The 15710-nt window shown below is 43.5% G+C and overlaps 2 protein-coding genes across 2 annotated transcripts; both read left to right on the top strand.

Annotated features, from left to right (window-relative positions):
* The first annotated feature begins 1977 nt into the window (after positions 1-1977).
* slc35e1 (solute carrier family 35 member E1) lies at positions 1978-10458 on the top strand. Its single transcript, XM_042111569.1, has 6 exons — positions 1978-2421; positions 3140-3210; positions 3501-3638; positions 7344-7469; positions 7929-8174; positions 8367-10458. The coding sequence occupies exons 1-6, from the start codon at positions 2094-2096 to the stop codon at positions 8592-8594; spliced, it is 1137 nt and encodes a 378-aa protein (XP_041967503.1). The 5' UTR covers positions 1978-2093; the 3' UTR covers positions 8595-10458.
* Positions 10459-12068: 1610 nt separating this feature from the next.
* On the top strand, positions 12069-15111 carry LOC121724778. Its single transcript, XM_042111567.1, has 3 exons — positions 12069-12296; positions 13624-13649; positions 13838-15111. Exons 1-3 carry the CDS (start codon positions 12129-12131, stop codon positions 14994-14996), a joined length of 1353 nt encoding a protein of 450 aa, XP_041967501.1. The 5' UTR covers positions 12069-12128; the 3' UTR covers positions 14997-15111.
* The last annotated feature ends 599 nt before the right edge of the window (positions 15112-15710 follow it).

The following is a 15710-nucleotide window of genomic DNA, read 5'->3' on the forward strand; positions in this document are numbered from 1 at the left end:
TATAAGAGCAGAATAAATATGGCTATGTAATATGACCAATGTATGAACAACATGTACAGATATGTGCAATGTAGTGGCAGTTCTATTATAGTAGTAGTAGTAAGAACAATATAGACATATGCAGTGTATAACAGAATATATTACAGAAAAACTGAATAAATATGGCTATTCAGTATGAACCATATGTGCAGCTATGTGCAGTGTGGTAACAGTACCATTGTAGTGCAAAAACAGGAACATTAACATTAATAGGTGTGTGTGTGTGGGGGGGGGGGTGCCGCCTCCTTGTTCCTGTCATGGTTGCCATGGTCGTGGACACCTCAACAGGCACTCAACAGGTTTATCCTCCTTGCATGTTGCAGTGCTATATGTGGTGGTCCATGGTCCAGTAAGTCCATAATCTGGCCTTCTACCCCTTACCATGCAGGGGCACGAAGTAGAATAGGGAGATGTGCAGCACTTGGCCAAGAAATAGGCTAGTACTAGGCTAGTACTGAGCCAAGACATAGGCTAGCACTAGGCTAGTACTGAGTGACCCACTGAGCTGAGAGTGGCTGACTTATGTCGGAAAGGGTTGTGTTCATTGTGGACACCCTGTGGTGTTTCAGTATCAAAGGTGCGTTTCCCAAAATCATGCTAAACTGTTAACTTATAGCCACCTTACACCAAACTTTGACAAGATTTGGGAAAGATTCTTTAAAGATTGTAGTCTTTTAACTAATGCCCCCCATTCAAACTTTACTCGAAACTTTAATCTTTCAATAATCTTTCCCAAATCTTGTCAAAGTTGTTTGGTGTAAGGAGGCCATTAGTTGGTTGGTAATGGGAAATAGTAGCCTGGCGGGCCATCCTATCATTGAAATGTATAGTCTGGAATCGAACCATTCACCTCGCTTAATCCAAGGGGCGGGCAGAGAATTGTCTTTCAAACTGTCTAGGCATGCAATAGGCCAGCGCTACGACCATATCCGTATCCGGTCGGCAAAACGGCAAATACATCCTTCTTCGAAAGGAATTACTTAAGTGCATTGTGTTGCTCAACTTTCAAAAAAAAAAAAAAAAGTCCAACTCCTCCAAAGTTGACGCCAACGCCGATTCAAACAACCGCTCTTCGTTCGCCATAGCCACCTTCCTTGTTGTTCACCGTCGCAGGACTGTCGTTATCCTATTAAGCCCGCCTTAAGACTCTCTAACAAAATAGAGCGCTGTGATTGGATGACGCCCACGGCGTCAGCCAATAGAAATCCCTATGGTTTGATACTAGACGTACAGGCTGAGCAAATTAATTTGCCGCCTCTAGGGTGCGTTTAGATTTCTAGGCTAGAGAAATAGCATTGCATCCAACAAAGTTGCTAACTTTGTTAGCATGAATGAGAACTTTGTTAGCATGAATGAGAACTTTGTTAGTAACTATGGTTTTGGGAAATACGCCCCAGAAGTACCCTACCTTTACATTTTACCACATCTTTGTATAATGTGCCCTTTTCTCTATGAATTTCAGCTAAACTAGTTTTGCAGGTCAAATTGGCAACGTTTTTTTTTTATTACCGGTATTATTATTCATTCAAAGGCTTAACTAATATTCCAAAATTCTAGTAGGCCCTACTCCACGTGATTGCAATTTTACCTTGTGGAATCCTCTTATACCGTTTACACCCTCTAACTTAATTGAAGTTTATTAAGTCTACTATGGTTATGGTATTGGGCACACTTGTATATGAGTATATAAGTATATGAACACTACATTAGTTAAAAAATAATCGTTTCAAATGAAGTTGAAAGAAAAATATGTATTAGCCTATATAATTTTATCATTGGATGAAAAGGAAGCTATTTAGGCGAGTTCATTCATTACATACCATAGGCCTACCTTACGTTATGTAAAAGTAAAAAAAAAAAAAAAAAAGGTAATCAGTGATGCGCGACATACTAAGAGATTAACCTCATAAAAAATGTTACGAACAAAGGAACCTTCTACCTCGAGGCGTAATTCGCAGGATCCTCTTGAACACGCCCCGTAAGTACGTAGTTTCTGAGGACGTAGTCCCTCCACGTCTCACTGGCCCTGCCACAGCCGGTAACGAAATAGGAAGATGGCTGCGGTGGAGCGTCCGCCAGTGAAAGAGGGAGTACGGATTGGGCTTCTGTGTGTTTGCTGGTATACAGTCAGTTCGGGGGGCAACGTCGTCAACAAAATCATTTTAAATGGATTTCCTTATCCCGTCACCGTCTCTCTCTTCCACATTTTCTCCATTGTCATCTTCTTGCCCCCGCTGTTGCGTGCTTGGGGTGTCCCGAAAACAGAACTACCAGCCAGATACTATCGGTGGTATATCATACCACTGGCCTTTGGGAAATACTTCGCTTCTGTCTCTGCCCATTTCAGCATATGGAAAGTGCCTGTGTCCTATGCGCATACTGGTAAGTATGCTTTTGAAATCCATCAGACCTGTGCTTTAAAAAAAACACCAGTATATTGCCTGGCTAGCATGTTGCTAACTAGCTAGCGTTAGTTCACTAACCAGCTGCATCATCCTCAATTGGTAGCTGCTGCTCCCTATTTTAAGACCAGGCAAAATTAGCTTAACGTAGTAGAGGTAAATGGTTAGATTAAATTATCCGCGATGAATGAGTCCATATGATGCTTGTGGATTGTAGAGCTGAGTGGCGTCTTGCAGAGCAACAGCTACGTTTCTAAAATACTTCTGAGTTGCTTCAGTCACTATAAGAGCCAATCCAATAAGCAGCAGCAATGAATCTTTTCCTCGACTGATATAACTTAGACCACTAGTTCCAACACAATTCACTATCTATTAGGTGGAATTGAAAATTGTTACAGGTTATCGAATAAAATACAGTAGGCTAACGTAAGCCAATCCCATATTTGTTCCCATGAATCATTACTCAGAGGAGATGGCTAAATGTTAACACCATAAAAGTTTTATACTCTCCCCTTGGTTCAGAGCAGATCAGGCGACGTGACAGGATTCTGTGGCAGCTTGTGGGACAAAGATGGCATTGTTAACTGATTGTGGCATAGTTTTGACTTCATATTTGAATGGATAGTCAGTCCATCTTGTTCATGTTCTCAAGTGGTCGTCCATCCATCTAACACCAACTTGGCCTTCTTTTTCTGCAGTCAAGGCAACCATGCCAATCTGGGTTGTCCTGTTATCAAGAATCATCATGAAGGAGAAGCAGAGCACCAAGGTTTGTCATTTGATACACCTCCAGTGGCCTTATACAGTGTGCTTGTGTTTTTTCTGCAAACCGCTTTACAATGAGCATTTCACAAGCTCTTGGTCTACACTTTCCATGCCATCCTAGTGTCTTATCTGTCAGTTGTAATTAATATACTTTAAGTAAACAATGTGATTAATGTCTGATGACTAGCAATGTGGATAATATATTGCCCGCTGATCATTATCAGAAAATAAGTCCCAACAGGGCGAGCAGGACCTCGATGTGAAGCCGTGTCTGTGTGGCGTTGTGTTTTTTAGGTGTATGTGTCGCTTGTCCCGATCATCGGGGGTGTGCTGCTGGCCACGGTCACTGAGCTCTCCTTTGATCTGTCAGGACTCCTCAGCGCTCTGGCTGCCACAATCTGCTTCTCCCTGCAAAATATCTTCTCCAAGAAGGTGGGTGTTCTAAAGAGGCCTTTAGAGAGCACCGTGTATTTCAAACACGTCTGGTACTTATTTTGTCCATGAGGTAGTACTGATTATTCAAACACTTGTCTGGTACTTATTCTATCTATAAGGTAGTACTTATTGGAGTGTGAGGGTTTGTGTGTGTTGGTCTCAGTAGACTATATTAGAAGAGATGAGAAAGTGAAATGTGATTCTACTACAACTGCATCTCAGTATGTATTAGGGCTGGGCGATAAAACGATAGCGATATGTATCGCAATAGACATGTAATCGATATCAATAAAAAATACGTTCGATAGAACATTCGATAATTAAAACACACACCTCCCGCCTTACTTTGTCCATAAATAAACAGGCTAAATATATCTTGCATTGTAGTATGTGCAACTCCACCAGAGTAGGGATAGAAGTATGCCTACCTCAACACAGACTCTCAATGAGTCCTTGCCCCGTGCTCTCTCTCTCTCTCTCTCTCTCTCTCTCTCTCTCTCCCTCCCTCTCAACAGGCGCATCCCTCCTCAGCCTCCTGCACATGTAATCCAAACATTCACAATCGTGCAAGAAGACTAGCTAAATTGCTAGTAAATCCGGTTATCATCATTAGCACGCTGCACGAATTTGTTCAAAACTGTTGCTTTCAAATTGACTGCTAAGTTCTAATCATTTCAATCCCGATGCAAATGGAAAAGTATTTTCCAAGACTCAAACGGGCTTGTCCCAAGGAGAAAAAGTATTCATTTGAAACTTAAACACATTTGGGGAAACAGTCTAACCAGTAGACTATGATAAACTAGCAAATTAAGCTACTTTGTTTACAATATTTCCAGGCTTCAACCAGTGCTGCTTTTTATTCAGACTTATGTGCACATTTATTTATTTGAGTGTTTTTCGTGATGGTGTTGCTATTTCTTTTCCCTGTTTGCTTTGATTGATAACTGAGGTGATTAAAATCAGAGGAAGGTTAAGTTTAAAATAAAAGTGTTTAAATTGAACTTTTTTCCACTTCTGGTCCTTATCTGAAATAGATTAAAAAGAAAATCAATAATTATCGGTATTGACCGATATGAAATACTTATATCGTGATAGTTTTCAGCCATATCGCCCAGCCCTAGTATGTATATAGTATACTCTTTTGATCCTGTGAGGGAAATTTATCCCAATCCGTGAATTAGTGAAACACACACAGCACACAGTGTACACACAGTGAGGTGAAGCACACACTAATCCCGGCACAGTGAGCTGCCTGCATCAACAGCAACGCTCGGGGAGCAGTGAGGGGTTAGGTGCCTTGCTCAAGGGCACTTCAGCCGTGCCTACTGATTGGGGTTCGAACCGGCAACCCTCCGGTTACAGATCCGAAGTAGCCAGTAACCAGTAGGCCATGGCTGCCCACGGCTGTATGTGGGTTGTGGATATCACAAAAACAAAATGTTTTCAGAAAACCACCTCATTGTTTTTTGGTAAACATCTGTTATTGGATATTTTTGGGAAAAGCTGAAGTGAAGCCATTCAACAAACGTTCTTTCCAAAAAAATGGAACGCTGTGTAAAATGTAAATAAAAACCAAATGTGATCTGCAAATCACATAAACCAATATTTACTTGCAAAAAGAACATAAGCAACAAGTAAAATGTAGAAACAGACAAATTGTATTATTTTACTAAAAATACACTCATTTTGATTTTGATGCCTTTTGCCTCCCAACTTCGAATAAGCATTATTTATGAACACAGTTCGACGCTCCATCCAATAATGTTGGTCTGAACTTCACCGTACAAAGAAGTAACCATATCCTGGCATGATCTAGACTAATCAAAATGTTTAAATGTTTCTGGACATCATGGATTCGGGGCTATAAAGGAGAGGAAGCATCCAACTTGCTATTACTAGTGCACAGTTCATAAGCCAGCATCTATGATGGGGGGATGTACAGTATTAGTTCCTCTGGCATCTATGATGGGGGGGTGTATTAGTTCCTCTGGCATCTATGATGGGGGGGGGGGGTGTATTAGTTCCTCTGGCATCTATGATGGGGGGGGGGGGGGGGGGGGTATTAGTTTCTCTGGCATCTATGATGGGGGTTGTATTAGTGCGCCTGGTATCTATGGTGGGGGTTGTATTAGCAGAGACTTTCTAATGAGGAGACAGCACTCAAAAAATCCTCCAAAGAAATGCATGGGGCCGTTGTCTACACATATCCCACCCCTTGCTCGGCAAAACGTGGACATGTAAATACAGCCAATCATATGGTGTGTTGTGAAGACATTGTGCCAACCATGTGTTGTGAACTCGCCGCTGGAGCAAGATTGGTGTATAAAGGTGTCGTGAAGCCTTGCGCGCGTGCACATTTCTGCCGAATAGGATGTCCGATGAGTGCCCAAAAAGCGTTGCAGTATGGCCGTCGACTCGAGTGGAGGGACTTGCCTAAAAGGACTTTGGTATTAGTGCCTCTGGTATCTATGGTGGGGGGTTGTATTAGTGCCTCTGGTATGGGCAGCTTGCACATCTGGAAAAGCACAATTAATGGTGAATGATGCATACAGGTCTTGAGCCGTATACACTGCCATCCAGACAACGTGTTTTTCAGGGAAGGGCCTCGAATTATTCAGGAAACTGTTATGTTCCTAAAACATTTACAGACTGTTGGTAAAAGAGGAAGTGATGCAACACAGTGGTGAACATGCCCTGTCTCAGGCCTCTGATTCAACAACCGATATGTTGTCAATGTTCCTTTTTCAGCTAAATAGGGGTTTATGTGATTTTCAGATGAGCTGATCACATAGATAGATAGATAGATAGATACTTTATTGATCCCCAAGGGGAAATTCAAGGTCTCAGTAGCATAGATCCATCACACGCAACATGCACTTACAGCAGAAAAAGTAATATAAGTATATAAATATAAAAAACTCCACTGCACAATAGAGACAGTAGAAGATAAAAAAAAAAAAAAAAAAAAATACTAAATAAACTAAATCAAATATCCATATAGTGTGCTTAAGGATGATCAAGCATGAGGCGCTTGTATTGTAGTGACGGGGGAAGGGACTGAGCCTGTAGTTCCATATGCAAGGTAAGGTGCAAATAAGTAAGTCCAACAGTGCAACAGTGCAAGAATAAAGTCTAGAGACCAGCATACAATAAATATTGACATATAAGAGAATCATGTAGACAAAGTAATATAAAAACTATATCCGTGCAAGAATAGGTTGAAGTAATAGGGTTACAGCCATTGGTCAAGTATAAAGTATTAAGTATTAAGTACGGCCACAGTCCAGGCTGTGGGAGGGAGGGAGGGGTTGTGCATATGTGCTAATATAGCCTGCAAACAGTGTAGCTGTAACAGTAGGCTAGTGGACCGTCAGTACACAAACTCCGTGTTTATTGACATTGTACACAATATCCTAATTGTTTTTGGAAATGGGGTTGTAATCTCTCCTCGAATGGCGCACCAGCACAGGCAAATTGCAGAGTTATTTCCATACAGATGTGCAGTGTGGAATATTTCCATACAGATGTGCAGTGTGGAATATTCTGTCTCCGCTTTGCATGCCTTTTCTCCCATGCAGTTGTGCTGATGGTGCAGCCACTGTCTTCTCCTCCAGCATCCAATTCCAGGTCTGAATATATGGCCTGTCCCCCCACCCCCCACCCCCTCCAGGTGTGAATATTTGGCCTGTTTCTCCCCCCCAGGTGTTGCGGGACACCAGAATCCACCACCTGCGGCTGCTCAACACGCTCGGCTTCAACGCGGTCATGTTCATGCTGCCCACCTGGATCCTGGTGGATCTCTCCTCCTTCTTGGTTGATAATGATGTGGTAAGAAAGGAGAATATTAGCACGAGGAAACAAGGGGTTATTCCTGCAAAAATAGAATGACCATGATGATAAAAAGAGCCTTATTCTTGTAGACATAGTTGGAGCAGTGTTGGTGGATGTGTATGTTTTCCTGTTATAGTTGGAGCAGTGGTGGTGGATGTGTGTGTTTTCCTGTTATAGTTGGAGCAGTGGTGGTGGATGTGTGTGTTTTCCTGTTTAAAATGCTGGAGCTGGTCATTTGAAGTTAACGTATGAGATCACACTAACTCCCTCCTGAAGGCAGAGCCAGCTATACAAATGGCTGTTTGATAATATTTCTCACTTTTAACTTTTAAATAAGGCCGTGTCACTCAGCCCAGATGGTGTGTGTGTGCGTGTGAGAGATGGCACTTGTGTTTTATCTGAAATGAGCTGACCTCACTGTGCCGTGTTCCGTGGCGCGTTCTGTGGCGTGTTCAGGCCGAGATGAGCAGCTGGACGGGGACACTGATGCTGCTGGTGATCAGCGGCTTCTGTAACTTCGCTCAGAACGTCATCGCCTTCAGCGTCCTGAACCTCGTCAGCCCGCTCAGCTACGCCGTGGCCAACGCCACCAAGAGGATCATGGTCATCACCATCTCTCTGCTCATGCTCAGAAACCCTGTCAACTCCACCAACGTCATGGGCATGTTGACCGCCATCCTGGGGGTCTTCCTGTACAATAAGGTGGGTTTCAGAATGGTCGCTTTACACTTCATGTGCTACTTCCTGTAGTTTCAGCTTGCTTATTTCCAATGGTGAATAAAGTCCATCAGGAAAGTGTGTCTCTTTCCAGCATGCTATGGATTGTGTGACTTTGGCAGGGGACCCTCAAATGAAACCTCTCTTATTCTCTCTCTCTCACTTTCTCTCTCAAAGGCGAAGTATGACGCCAACAAGGAAGCCAAGAAGTTGCTGCCGGTGTCCAAACAGGATATGGGAGGGTTTGACCATATAGGGGGGGACAAGCCTCAGTCCAACGGTTCAGTGCCTTTCACACAAGGTTCAGACTCGCTGTACGGACGCAGCAACGTACTAACCGACCACTTTCAGTACAGCCGGCAGGCCTACACGACGAACTACGGAGCCAACCAGTACGTTGTGTGATGTCTGATGGACGTCCATTTCAGCACAAGCTACTGACGAGCTGCCTTGAGGGGGCAGCGCTCTTCAACATCCTGCTTTGTAGAAAGACGGGTGGCACTGGGGGAAAGGCGTTGTCCTTACAGCATGGGGGTACTTAGACTTCATTAGTCTGCAAACTGTAACATTTCCTAAGGTTTATTATTTATTTATTGTACAATGGACATTGGGTTTACTTTTATCTTAAATCTATGTGCAACATAATTGTTACAATGGGTAAAGGTCTGTAAGTGGGAGAGACTTATTTTAACGTCAATAGAATGTAATTAATCAAGGATTTTTTTGCACCTCTGCGTTTCTAAAGGCGAAGCCATGCTGAAAATGACTGACCATTATTTCTAAGCGCTGCCCTGTAGCAGGAGCAGGAATGTTGTCTGTCGACCGGTTCTGTTGCTAACACGAAGGTCTGGATTTGGGCACAGCGCTGGGAGGCTCAAACTCCAATATAATGTTTCTGATCTCAACTGCTTGTTAAAATATGCTTGTTAATGTTTTTTGTTTTGTTTGTTTAGTTGGTTGGTTTTGTTCATTTTGAAAATTGTAAGCGGTACAGAGGGTATGTAATTAAATCATCTTGGGTGGGTTTTTATAGATCTGCTTATCTGCAAATCAGAACACTGACTGTAGATTTACTGTCGCGGTTGGCTAATGCAGCTTTAATATTACCTTGTGACCTGCTCCACCCGAGTGAGTCAAGGGGGGGTATTCCAAGTACGTGGTACGTGGTAGGAGGTTTACCAAGTTGGTAAACCTCCTAATAGAAGAGCTGTATGGCTTCATTCTCATAACAAAACAATGCCACAGGGCTTTTTAGAGTTTACTTACCTAGGTTTGCCACTAAACCACGTACTTGGAATACCTCCCTGGATATGTTGACGTGGATAAGCTCAGTGAGTTCCCTTAGACTCACTTTTTAATTTGTGCCAAGAGTATTTCTTAAAAAGACTATTGAAATCACAATAAGTGGTAGAACTTGATATGATAAAGATGGAACTAGGTCATCCTGCGTCATAGCCATATCAAATCAAAAGTCCAAAGTGAAATATCACCCATTCAAATTTATACACAAAAATCAGTCTCTTAAGACAGGTGGCTACATTCCGCCTTTGAAGCATTTATATGAGGGAAGATCCAATCAGATCTGAGAAAGCTCTCTGCATTATTTTTAAACAGTTGTGACATCCCACAGTTTGTGCTGACCTCAGCTGAATCCGTCACGTTTGGCCTGTGAAGTCTCTGTGTTGGTCAGCAAACATGGTGGAGTTGTGGTTGGGGTCATCACTGCCTCTCTGACTGTAATATGGGACTTTTACATCCCTGGACACCTCTGAGCCTTCTGCTGAATTTGTCGTCGAAATAAAGAGGCGAGACGTCCTTCCGGAAGCTGCACAGCAGACCAGGTCAGCAGGGCTCGGACTGACTGGCATGATTAGAAATCTTGCTAACCCCGCATCTTCATCATTTTCATCATTATCATCATCATCTTCATGGAGAGTCATTCACAAGCATTTATTCCTTCTCCATGCAGGGCAGATTGAAGTCTTATTTCAACACCAGCATGGATGCAGACGAGAAGGGGTTTTAGCATTTTAGCTGAAAGGCTGTGGAGAGATGCCGTCTCGGAGTGTTAAGAAAGTATACTTCCCCATAGATTGCAGTTATCTCTCTCTTTCACTCTTTGTTTCACACACACGCACACAAATGTAATCTGTCCTCTAAAAATGAGATCTTTTTTGAGTGTTTGCACCAATTACCTGTGCATGGACCATTTCCAGTCTGTGCTGACTTTTGCACCCATCTCTGTCCAACTAAAGGGATACTGTATCAACGTCATCACTGTTTTTATTTTACACTCACTTCACCACGTGATCTACAGTCTGTCAACCTCACAGGAGTGGGGAGGGGAGAAGAGACCAGGAGCTGCTCGGGAGTGGGGTGGGGGAGAAAAGACCAGGAGCTCCCAGGATGCTTCAGTGCAGCCTGAGCCTTTATTTTGTACTGTGAGACTTTGTGTTGAGTTTTGCTTGACGATATGATTGGCATGGTTGTGTAGTGATGTGTGTGTGTGAGTGTGAGAGCCTTCTCAGCCCATCTAACTGCTCTCTGGCAGACCCTGGAGGAACCCTTTGATCATCTCGTGTTTTAGCCCTGAAGTTCTACATACTGTGACTCAATTCTCCTATTAAGTAACATACTGTTTCCTAAGTCTCCTAAATTAGCCTATGTGTTAATCATGGATTAAGATCTTTGGTCCCAGACCGATGGTATGGCCTAAGTTTCAGACGTAACATTTTTGTTGCCTTTCCACTATATTTCAGTTATTTTCCTGGCCCCTTCTTCCAAAAGTTTACTCAAATAACATTTCAAACATGCAACAATTAACAACATCGCACCACACACCTTGGAGATATAATAGCATCTGAATTCTTTGCAAGTCTGATGTTTTGGTGTTGAATAATTAGTGATGAATCAGCTACTGAGAGGTGGTAGCATGGACCTTTTGATAATAATTTGGGGGTAAATATTTTTGTTATCCATTTATAAGCCGATGTGTTTTACGGGAAGAGTGGGATTTGTCATAATTCTCACTTTTTAAAAGCGTAAAAATGATGATAACCCATTTATTATTTTGTAGGACTATTAAAAGACATTTGCAATGTTTTTTCCAAAGATTTTGTCGACCCAGGAAAAATACCAGCACCAATAGCAAACAGTTTGGTTAGGAAATAATAACAATCCATCTTGGTATCATTGGGTGTGAAATGTTACTGTGATGAGGAACTGCACTAGATCTGTGATGCACACACGCTCATGTGTCAGGGGATTGTAATTCCCTGAGTTGGGACAATAAGGAGTTGGGGAAATAAATGTTTTTACAAAAAAAAAAAGAAGTGTACATTTGTGGGCTGTTGGTATTTTAATTGTCAGGCTAGATCTGTACATTTATAAACTATCGCCTCACTATTAAGCAATGGCACCAGATTCACAGAGATTGTCTCATGGGCCTGCCTCGATATGTTAATGGCGACCTGTAGCCTAAATGTAACCATTTGCTGATGTGCAAAGTCTGCCTTAGTCTGCTTATTAAACACACACATACAACTTTAATTAGGCCAATTGAAGGCAGGTCTATCCGTGTTTATTTCCCTATGTGCGAATACAAACAACTCAACAGATTAGGCTATTAACCGAGAAGTAGGATAGGGGGCCTACCACCACCTAGTTTGGATGTTAGTTCCTAAAATAGTTAACATGTGACTAACCGCAAACGTGCAGTTGATAGCAAAGATTCTAGAGCGCTACGCTCCGCTCTAGAATCTTCGTTTGATAGGCCTACAACAAAGATCCTTGATTACTAGCTCCGCTTGAACCCTCTCTGCCTACAACTTCACCCGTCTTCAGAATATCTTCTCATATTGTGACGTAGAGTGGACCTTGGTCATTTTCCCATCTCGGTTGGTTCAACCTGGCAGGCCGAGGGGTCTTCATATCGGAGAGATGAGGGAGCGGAGCGTCTGCTCTGGCTGCGCTCCTCCGAGGTCATGCCTACTGACTCCTCAAACATTAGTCATCTTGCAAGCTCTTCTGTGTTTACTGTCCTTGGTCCTCATCTTGTCATGGTCACTTCGACGATGTAAGGTCAAACAGCGTCGGGCCGAAATAAAGGTTAGTTCAGCTTTGTCGTCAGAAATTGTTTCAAGGTCTCGGATTCACTTTCAATCATCAGTTCTTTGCAGACACAACACTTTCAATTTTAATTTTAGGACATCCGTGCTGAAAAAACAGCTTGACCAGCTAAAGCTGGTTTACTGGTTGACCTGTTAACCAGTTTGTTTGACCACCCTATGATGGTTGACCTGCTAGACCAGTAAAACTCATGCGAAAACACACATTCAGCTGGTTTTCCCAGCTTATGATGGTAATTCAGCTGGTTTTACTTGTTGTACCACCGCTGGTCATTTTTGCTGGTGTTGCTGGTCTATAGTGCTGGTTTAACTGGCCATGCCAGCTTATGTTGGTCATTCTAGCAAACCAGCATGACCAGCTTGGCAGGCTGGTCACCAGCATGACCATCTTGCACCAGCTGTATCCCACACAACAGGCTGGTCACACCAGCATGACCAGCTTCCTCAGATGGTCACGCCAGCATATCCAGCTGGTGGCCCAACCAGCTACACCAGCAAAGACCAGCAAGAGCTGGAAGAAAACCAGCAAAGGCAGCTAAAACCAGCTACCAGCATAAGCTGGTTTCTAGCTGTTTTTTTTCAGCAGGGATAGCATGATGTTTTATAAGATAAACACCGCAAAAACGATAGTATAACATAGGATTTGCTTCTAGAGCTTGGATTACCCCCAGATAGACCATGAATAGCAACATGGGGCAAAAAGTCCTATTTTAATAAGCATACACCATATAAGGCCTAGGTCCCTTTACAAGAGCGCCACCTACTGGAAGAAGCGGCTAAAGCCAGAAGCAGTATGGTCAAGGTTGGCTATGTAGTGTCTACATGCCGAATTTCAAAACTGTGTAAACAGAGCTGACCACAACTCACTTATGGTCATCGCACTTAGACCTCAGATTACTTGCAGTACCCCGGCATTACCACAAGGAAATGGTCGTACGTCAAGTTTGAACCTGACGTGGAGATAAGCACTTTTCCACGCCAAAGACGGTTTTTATAAATCTGAGCGTTGGCATGGATTTGAGCGTACGCACGGTCTAAGATCAAATCTGTGCGTAAGAACGCTTTATAAATGAGGCCCCAGGACTTTTGCAATACTGTACTATTTCAAAAGTTATTGGGAAAAAACTCCCACAGTATTGGGAAAAATTTAAAGCCACCTGGCGTCACTCGGCCACCATTTCCATGGAATCAAATGGCACAATGTTGAGTTACATTCTTGTTTGTTCATTTATTGCACAATGTACCATATAATGTGGCAAATGCATGTCAATGTGTGTTTTCTTCTGTTTGCTCTCAATTGTTAAAAGGGTGAAGACTCTGTTAATCAAATTGTGTAAGTAAACAAGCATCTCATCACTGTCTTATTTCAAAAATTTTGAAAAACACTGGACCCACATTAACAAAATATAATTATATTATGAGTAATATACAGCTATTATTATTAGTAGTAATAGTAATAGTAGTATTATATAAGGACAAAAGTATATATATTAATGTTTATTTTCTATGTAATTACACTAGACTTCACCCAAAAGAAAATCCTGAAAAGACCTCCACCTTATGCACCTGTGTCCAGCGCTACTCTGAGACAGCGCAGACTCTTGTGCTGCAGAGTGAAGCGAGTGAGCAGGAGTATAGTCTGTGCCGTTTATGCCACCTGCAATATGAGGACCCAGACGCTGCAGGTTCTCTCAGTGATCAGAACAAGTGCAGCTCCTGCATTAAGTCATTAGCTGAAAGGTGTCTATGTTCGGAGTGCACTTCCAGGCAGGCTTGTGCATCAGATGGAAAAACTCCCATCATTCCATGCTGTGGAACACTTGAAGTGGCTGAGAGTAGAGATGTCAACGTTCTGAGGAGCCTAGTATGCAGAGTATGGAGATACATCTTACAAATCCTTCACACTATAATTGGGATGTTCCTGTGCAGGATGTTGGTTGCCTTCACTGACTCCACCTCAGGGACTCCACGCATGAAAAGTCCCAGGCTGATTGGTCAGAACTACGGAAGCCTGGAAGTCAAAAAGTCGTCAATAGAGATGAACTTAAGACAGAAGCATCTGGAGCACCTTTTGGGGGCGTTCACAGCCTTTAAGCAGTCCATGGAGCGTCTGGCACCTGAGCCGTCCAGCCCCACCTGGCTGAGGAGAGCAGGAGAGGAGTCAGACCTGGAGCTGACCGGTGCAGAGACTCTGTTCCTCAGCCAGGAGACCAGAGACAAGCTGGAGTTCAACGTGAAGAACAAGCTCATGCAGCGGCTCTGGGGTCTCCCTGTGGTGGTGCAGCGCTCACAGAGCTCCGTCATTCCCCAGGCGCCGGAACTCCGCGCGAGGACGCTGCTTCCCGAGCCGGCGTGTCCAGGTGTCCAGGTGACCAGCTGCCAGGCTCCCGTCCTGACGGAGGAGCAACAGTGCAAACTGAGCAACTGTGTGAGCCACAAACAGGATGCCAAGAGCGAGGGTTACCCCGAGAAAGTGACGGAGTCACTCCAGCCCTTTGAGATGCCGGAGTCCATGTTAAAGAGACTGAGGCGGGGAGATGTGACTGGTCAGGCAGAGGATGCAGCTGAGGCGACTTCTGCAAAGAAAAAGAAGGGAAGAGGGAAGGAGGCCAAACGTGGTTCTGTATCGCATCAAGTAAAGCCACCGTCAAAGAAGCGTCCAAAAAGTACTCAAGACTGACACGTCCTCTCCCTTGCAGCACTACACTAAACCCCAAAGTTCCTATCAGTGAGTTATTGGCTTCATTCCCTTCTCTCATACTAACTTGCATCTCAATAAAGTACAGTAAAATAGCTATGGAATTCGGTCCTTGTGTGTTTTATGGTGTCTGTAGCCAGCAGAGGGCGCCATGTGCTAACTGTTGGTGTCTGTCCTGTAAGTCACTCAGACTGAAGTAAGGTCACTGTGAGGAGTTGCATAGAAATCCAGACGCACCCTTGCGGCAGCAAATGTAATTTGCAGCCAGGGTAGTCCAGCAACTCTCAAATCCCGCGCCTCGGATTGAGTACCCTACTCTTCATATGGGTCTAGCTCGTCAGGCTGTGAGGAGCGCTACCTGAAACGATTCACCAGCCTCTCATTACTCGTGTAACACTTCGATGAAACATTTCAATAACTGTAAGGAAGTGTGTATGTATTCTTGAGACGTTTGGTTGTAAAATATGTTGCTTAACTCACTCACAACATTGGTATTATAAGGAGCAGCTCACCCCCCCCCCTCCCCAAGTGGCAGCTATTTCAGGGCAGTTGCATCAGTGGCCTTGTGACAGGCTTGGCCCAGCCTATTATTTTTTTTTTTCCATTCCTAATTTCCAACACTCCTCTTTCATACTGTGAGAGCAAGGTGGTCACATGTGTTTTCAGCAGCTCATGAGTCTGCTTGGTGTGTGTTTG

This window comes from Alosa sapidissima, chromosome 12 (genome assembly GCF_018492685.1).
Source record: "Alosa sapidissima isolate fAloSap1 chromosome 12, fAloSap1.pri, whole genome shotgun sequence".
Taxonomy (NCBI): domain Eukaryota; kingdom Metazoa; phylum Chordata; class Actinopteri; order Clupeiformes; family Clupeidae; genus Alosa; species Alosa sapidissima.

What these genes read in the sequence shown, in the direction of transcription:
- slc35e1 (XM_042111569.1), top strand. Translation starts at nt 2,094, where the DNA reads ATGGCTGCGGTGGAGCGTCCGCCAGTGAAAGAGGGAGTACGGATTGGG. An exon ending in TGTGTCCTATGCGCATACTG is followed by an intron (nt 2,422 to 3,139) that starts GTAAGTATGCTT and finishes CTTTTTCTGCAG; the next exon opens with TCAAGGCAACCATGCCAATC. An exon ending in AGGAGAAGCAGAGCACCAAG is followed by an intron (nt 3,211 to 3,500) that starts GTTTGTCATTTG and finishes TGTGTTTTTTAG; the next exon opens with GTGTATGTGTCGCTTGTCCC.
- LOC121724778 (XM_042111567.1), top strand. Translation starts at nt 12,129, where the DNA reads ATGAGGGAGCGGAGCGTCTGCTCTGGCTGCGCTCCTCCGAGGTCATGC. An exon ending in AGCGTCGGGCCGAAATAAAG is followed by an intron (nt 12,297 to 13,623) that starts GTTAGTTCAGCT and finishes AATTGTTAAAAG; the next exon opens with GGTGAAGACTCTGTTAATCA. An exon ending in GACTCTGTTAATCAAATTGT is followed by an intron (nt 13,650 to 13,837) that starts GTAAGTAAACAA and finishes TAATTACACTAG; the next exon opens with ACTTCACCCAAAAGAAAATC.